This window comes from Dicentrarchus labrax, unplaced genomic scaffold, assembly GCF_905237075.1.
Source record: "Dicentrarchus labrax unplaced genomic scaffold, dlabrax2021, whole genome shotgun sequence".
Lineage (NCBI taxonomy): Eukaryota > Metazoa > Chordata > Actinopteri > Moronidae > Dicentrarchus > Dicentrarchus labrax.
Genome location: NW_026136718.1, coordinates 22,813,693 through 22,820,121, shown reverse-complemented (window position 1 = coordinate 22,820,121; position 6,429 = coordinate 22,813,693). Strand labels below are relative to the sequence as shown.

Below are 6,429 nucleotides of genomic sequence, written 5' to 3'. Positions count from 1 at the left end.
ACTATAATAATATATTTAATTTTAATTTACCAAAACTTTATCTGATGGATTGGATTAATCTGGATAAAATTAAATACTCCCCAAAGAGAAAACAAGACATAAGGGTCAGCAAGTACTGGAAAGAAAAGTAGGATATAAATAGAGCAAAGAAGAGATAACAAAACAACCAACAACCTGAATAAGAAGATATCTATAAATAAAACAGTGACAATCAGAAACTGGTGTCAGCATTAGCAGGTTGTACATCAGCAGCACAATCTGGGACAGAACTAATTGAGAAAAACATGAAGAAATATGTTCTGTCACATTTCATACAGCAGGTTTGGCAGGTCACATAGGGTGATGTGACTACACTGACATCTGAGATTCTTACAGAGAATCTGTAAAACAGCTTGCTAATAGTAAATTGGTTGTTTTGTGGTTTGGGATCTTTACCTCCATGCCTTTCTGTCTGTCCCTGGACTGCTGCTGTCTGATGGCTCCGCCTGTTAACTGGTTGACAGAGGAAGGAAATGTCTCCACCAAGATGACCATCTCTGTCTGTGGTTTGCTGTGATAGGCAGTTGAAACTCTCCCTGAGAGATACAATTATTCTCTGTCTCATAGCATCTGAAATAAAAAGGCTGTGGAAACCTGTATACACAATTGTAAGCATAGGGAGTCTTAAAATCGAAATTATTTCCACTTTCTCTCCTTATAAAGTATCACAGGGAAGCTGCACATCTAATTTTAGACATTGGACGGAATGGACATCATCCTTATCTCCTCACTGCTGGGTGAGTATATCACAGATAAAACCTGACTGACTGACACACACCTGCCTTTTTTTTAACTTGACTGCATTCAGACTGTGTGGCCTCTGCTGGGAAGGTTTGCAAGAAATATGTGTTTTTATTAAAAAGGTTCTTCTACTGGTGGACAAAACATAGTGCAAGTGCTTTAGGAAGCGTTTGCGTTCAGCTGTCAGAGCAGTGCTGACCTAGACCCAAAGCTGTACGCTCTTATTTGATGCGGATATCAGTATATCAGTATTGTATGCAGGGTAATAAATTTTACTGGGCTGTTTGCCTGCAGCTGGGAGTTTCAGACAGTGCTAAATTAAAATGATATGCACCAGCCAGAATCTAAATAGGGCTAATGGAAATGATTTAGACAAGGCAGCCAGACTGTCATGTTGGCTATTCCATCCCTGACAGCCTTGAGTTATGTGCAAAACTGTTTGACTATAGTAGTAGTAGTATGTTACACTACTTTATGTGTGTGTGTGTGTGTGTGTATGTGTGTGGTGTCTAGCGGGAAAACACAGCAAATGTGCGTGCATTCCTTCTGTTCCCATGGGGATGATAATCGTCTAAACAGTCTCATTAAGGAACAGGAAGCTCTGTCTCTACACTGTGTGGCAGTACTGTGACACTGTGTTTGTGTGTGTTGGTGTGTTATGGAAAGAATGAGGCTTGGGCAGTTTGTGTACGTCTCAGCAGAATTAGAGATTGTTGTTGTGTCTTACAGACAGTTTATTGGTGTTAGATGTATTAAATCTGTCTGTAGAGATTAACTTTTTCTGAAAGTCTTGGTTATATAAACCAAAATCAGCAGTGGACCATAAATGACTATCTGGCGTGCCACCATGTGGGAAAAAAGCTGTCTGTGGTGGTCATGTTAACGCACTTTACTCCTGATTGGCAGAGTAGACTAAACATACTCTACCCATAATGCCACTGATGTGACAGGAACAAGCTGTGGTTTTTACGAGAACATGAGGAGATGTGTGTGTGTGTGTGTGTGTGTGTGTGTGTGTGTGTGTGTGTGTGTGTGTGTGTGTGTGTGTGTGTGTGTGTGTGTGTGTGTGTGTGTGTGTGTTGGTGTGTAATTTCTCTGTGTTTCAGGTGTAGCCGCATTTGTTGTCCAAGCTGCTCCATCTAAAGGTAAACACAATAAATACATACAGAAAGAGCACCTTTTCTCATACACACACACAACTACAGTATGTTTGGTACAAGCACGAACCATAATGGAGCTTCTGTCTTTGTGCAGAGACTCTGAAGGTCAGTGTGTCTGTGTGGCCTCCGGGGTCAAACTTGTACCTCGGTGAGTGTGTGTTGCTGCAGTGCACAGTGCAGTCAAACTCCAGTTTTGTGTGGAGCTACCAGTGGTTCAGGCAAAAGCCACACACTGCTCCGACCCCAAACCCCAGGCACCTGGTCTCCGGTGACAGCTACTCCATCACCGCGGTAACAAGGGAGGACGCGGGAAGCTTCTGGTGCCAAGCTGAGCGGTGGGAGGGCAACACCACCTCTGTGTTGCTCCTCAGCCAGCCGGCTACACTCAGTGTGTCAGGTGAGCAGCAGCAGCTACAACCTCTGCAGCGAGGCATTGGGTTTCTCCTGTATGCACCTGACAGCACATAAGGCAGTGCAGGACTGACTTCTAATACAGTGACATGTATACATATACAGCCACAGAAGACATAATGTCAATCTATCCTACATGTTTTATATTGTCAGACAACTGCCAGAAGTCCTGTTCTTTTCAATTATGTTTATATAAATTTTAATGTTATTTTTAGGCTTTTATGACCTGGGTGTTTAAGTACTCTAAGAATATTATTCATTCATTACTCAGTAGATTCAATATTGCAATTTATTATCATTATTGCATTAATTCCTGTGGTCATTTTGATCATGTTGGCTAAGTATTGGATCCTAAAATGGAAATAGCACCTACAGTATTACAGCGACCTAATTAATCCTCAAAACCTCTCTTACAAACTTTAGATGGTTGTATGGACACACCCAAAAATATGTTTTATGTCAGTCCACTAACTGCCTCTAATAGACTCAGATCTGTTTTTTTTTTCATGACAGTGTGAACATCTCAAATCACATGGAATCTGATCTTGTCAATTCTGACTCAGGCCACTTTACTATGTGGTCCAAGTCTTAATTTTTGCAATGTGACCTCAGTGTGAACAGTCATATCAGAATTCATGTGACTTTTCCGTCACTCTACGTTGCCCTTCTAGTGCCTTTTCATAGTAATCAAGATGGAAGTATTTGTCTGCTGCTATTGTATGAAACAACTGCATCTTGATTGATTGTGTTCTTCTCACTTTCTCTGTCCATCTCTGTCCTCCAGAGCTATCTCCTCCCTCACTGATTCTGACTCCCAGCACCAGACAGATCTTCGGAGGAGAGAATTTTACTGTTCAGTGCCCCGTGTCTCAGACTAACTCTTCAGGCTGGATGCTTAGGCAATTCTCTCCGGGCCGCAGAGTGAGGAAAAGAGTCCTCCACATAGACCATTGTTCACCACTAGGGGGTGCTGTCAGTACAGACAAGTCTGACAGGTGTGCGTTCACTGCTGTCAGCGGAAATAGTGGACTGTACTGGTGTGAGGGCGCTGAGGGCCGCAGCAACGCAGTCAACATCACAGTAAGCTGTGAGTCTTGTGTAACAGTGATGACACTGGACAAACTGGGGGAAAAAAACACAAAAGAAAGCAAAATATGGTCCTAACAGACAGTATGTTGCTCCAAAGTGTATCAGCAATCACACATTGTGGGTTCAAATGTGTTGTGTGAGTGACAGGATTTAGAACAAATGTAATAATAATAGTGAGTGAAGCAATTTGTCTGTTAACCATGTCTGCTATTTTTGTCCCACAGACGGTGCCATCATCTTGAAGACTCCTGCCTTCCCTGTATTTAAGGGCAGTAAAGTGGTCTTGTATTGTCAGTACTCGACAGGCAATCACAGTAAAACAACCTTCTTTAAAAATGGAGCAGAAATCTTCCCTTACACTTCTTCCGGTTCAGACAGAGTAATAAATATGACTATTCTGAATGTGACAGAGGAAGACGAAGGCTTCTATAAGTGTGCGTCTCAGGACAGAAGGTTGGAGAGTCCAGAGAGCTGGTTATCAGTGAGACTTGACCGAGGTCAGCGTGTGGCTTTGTTGCATTTAATGATAATACTCATCATTCTGTTTAGTGTAATATCAGTCAGAGTGGATCAATGAATGATGTCAATTGTTATGTCTTACAGGCAACTTCACGTCAACAGATGGGACCGCAACCTCCACGAGTGGTAAAATTATTTCATATTACTATTGCATGCACTGAGTAGGTTTGGAAGGAATAGGCAATGATAACAATAATTACAGGGTAAAGCAAAGAGTACCACTTTCTAACAAGTCATTATTTAACAATGGTTTAATTCTCATCCCACCAACATGAGTTCAACATACAAGAACTATGGCCTCTACTATAAGACACAACCATCATAGCAAAATGTGAAATTATTTAAATTAATTAATATCATCTGAAGAAACAAAACAGATTATTATTTTAGGAAAGTTACAGTTGACTTGCATATTGTATAAAACTGAAAAAAACGAAAATCTTAAAATCTTATTTGTTGTCTTCATCAGGCTCCTGGAAATGGATTGTTTCAGTCATTGTTTCATGTGGACTTTTGTGCCTCATTCCTCTAACTGTTGGGCTGATTCGTCACTACAGGTTGGCCACAGAATCTATAAAATCTTCCACTTCTCTTCTCAGATATCCTGGCATAAATCACAAGTCAGACAGACTGCTGAGCAAATGCTTCACTCTTATTTTATTTGTGCCAAGGTACCAGACGTTTTGCACCCGCAGCTGTTGGCCAGTTTCCAAAGAGGATCTACCAGCAGTGGAGCTTCCTGCGACCAAGCAGGACGCAACAGAAGTGCAGTGGGACCTGTCCTGGATGGAGATGTCCAATCTGCTGGATAAGCAGTTATATCCGGGCACTTAAAGGATCACCCTCACATAAAGAATAAAGAAAATACTAAATGGAGTTCAGTCAGTGCTGCTTCTGACATACATACATAAAAAATAAATATTAACAAGAAATAAATAGTCAGCATAGATATTTATAAATAATATTCAAATCATGCAAGTCTGGAGTCTTTTTGGATGAAAATCTTACTTGAAAATACAAACGTTTGTTCACTGATCTACTTTACTTTAACTTTCTATTACTGTTTAAGTTATCCCTATATTACCAGATGTAAAGTTTTTAGGGTGTTACTAACTCATCCTACCTTGACAAGAAACTTTAAATTCTAAAAAATGAAAATGGTAAAAGCAGCTATGACTCTCCTGTCTCACTGTTAAGAATATTGAATATTTATAATGTTAATATTTAAAAAATGTTTTTATGCATTTGATTGTACCTCCTGATATTTTACTAAATGTATTTAATATGTAATGTAATGTTAAAATGACAAATGATATATTGCATTAAATATAGACGTCCCTCTCTCATCATCTACTTCATTACAGAACATGTCTTCAAGACATCTAACTTACATTGCCAAATGTTTCTCTTGTTTTTGACTGTAAGCTCCTTCTTTTATTCTCCTTTTAATTGTGCTTTGTCTTGTTTGTCTGATATTTATGATTATAATTGTTTTTTTATTATGATTTTTTGGGGGGACTTTTTATGCCTTTATTTTGGATAGAGACAGACAGAGAAACTAGGGTGAGAGAGAAATGGGATGACATAGACCAAAGGGCAGCGGGTTGGAATCGAACCAAGGCCGCACAAGCAGCCTTAACACACAGGGCGCAAGCTTTACATGGTGAGCTTTATGGGGGACCACATTTCTAATTATACTTGATTGAATTGTTCTGTAGATGTTTTAGAGACAAAGAACAACTACAAATTAAACTAAAGATAAACAAGTTGTTTGTACTGTAATTTCACAATCCACTGGATGCTAATTTTGGCTCTGGATTTAAATTACTCCATTTCTTATAGAGACCCATAACCATTATGTATCTGTCAGCGTAATTATGATGGCATGAGGCACTGCATGACTCATCTTTGAATAAATTATGTCTTTGTAATTTAAATGAAGTGCATTACTGTAAAGTAAATACATCTGCATACAACATGCAATAACATCTTTGGTTTAGATTTCATTTCATCCAAAGTGATGCTTAGCATTTTATTTGCAGCTTTTCTAGTTTTTATTTCTTTGGGGGCTGAAAAGGAAAATTATTTTTCTATCCACTTTTGTTTCATCATGGCAAGCTGCACATTTGAGGTAAAAACACATTTCTTATAATGGCTTACATTTTGTAGTGTCAGTGAGTGTTTATGAGGACTCCACTGGAGAGACTATTATCCTTAGCAGTATAAGTCAGTGTGCAGAGACAGGTACAGGCAACAAAGAACTAACACATGATCATCCAGTGACATCTAAATGATGTCAGTCTACCAAAAAAAAAAATAGAAAAAGGAGAATTTTTGGTCCCAGCTCCCCAGGAAGATATGCTGCAGCACAGAGAGGTGACACAGCTCTGGTTAGGACAGAGACTGAAATGTGTACAGCTGTGCTTCAGTATAACAAGGTAAGCTGATGGAAAATCTGCCACCATCTGCA

At 39.6% G+C, this 6,429-nt stretch overlaps 1 protein-coding gene across 2 annotated transcripts; it reads left to right on the top strand.

Annotated features, from left to right (window-relative positions):
* Nucleotides 1–560: 560 nt before the first annotated feature.
* LOC127350852 (uncharacterized) lies at nucleotides 561–5,359 on the top strand. Of its 2 annotated transcripts, XM_051377874.1 has the most exons (9): nucleotides 561–776; nucleotides 1,887–1,925; nucleotides 2,035–2,337; nucleotides 3,136–3,438; nucleotides 3,665–3,754; nucleotides 3,851–3,937; nucleotides 4,044–4,085; nucleotides 4,429–4,516; nucleotides 4,631–5,359. In XM_051377874.1, the coding sequence occupies exons 1-9, from the start codon at nucleotides 746–748 to the stop codon at nucleotides 4,791–4,793; spliced, it is 1,146 nt and encodes a 381-aa protein (XP_051233834.1). In that variant the 5' UTR covers nucleotides 561–745; the 3' UTR covers nucleotides 4,794–5,359. The 2 variants fall into 2 exon arrangements, with proteins under 2 accessions (XP_051233834.1, XP_051233833.1); XM_051377873.1 differs by having other exon boundaries at nucleotides 3,665–3,937.
* The last annotated feature ends 1,070 nt before the right edge of the window (nucleotides 5,360–6,429 follow it).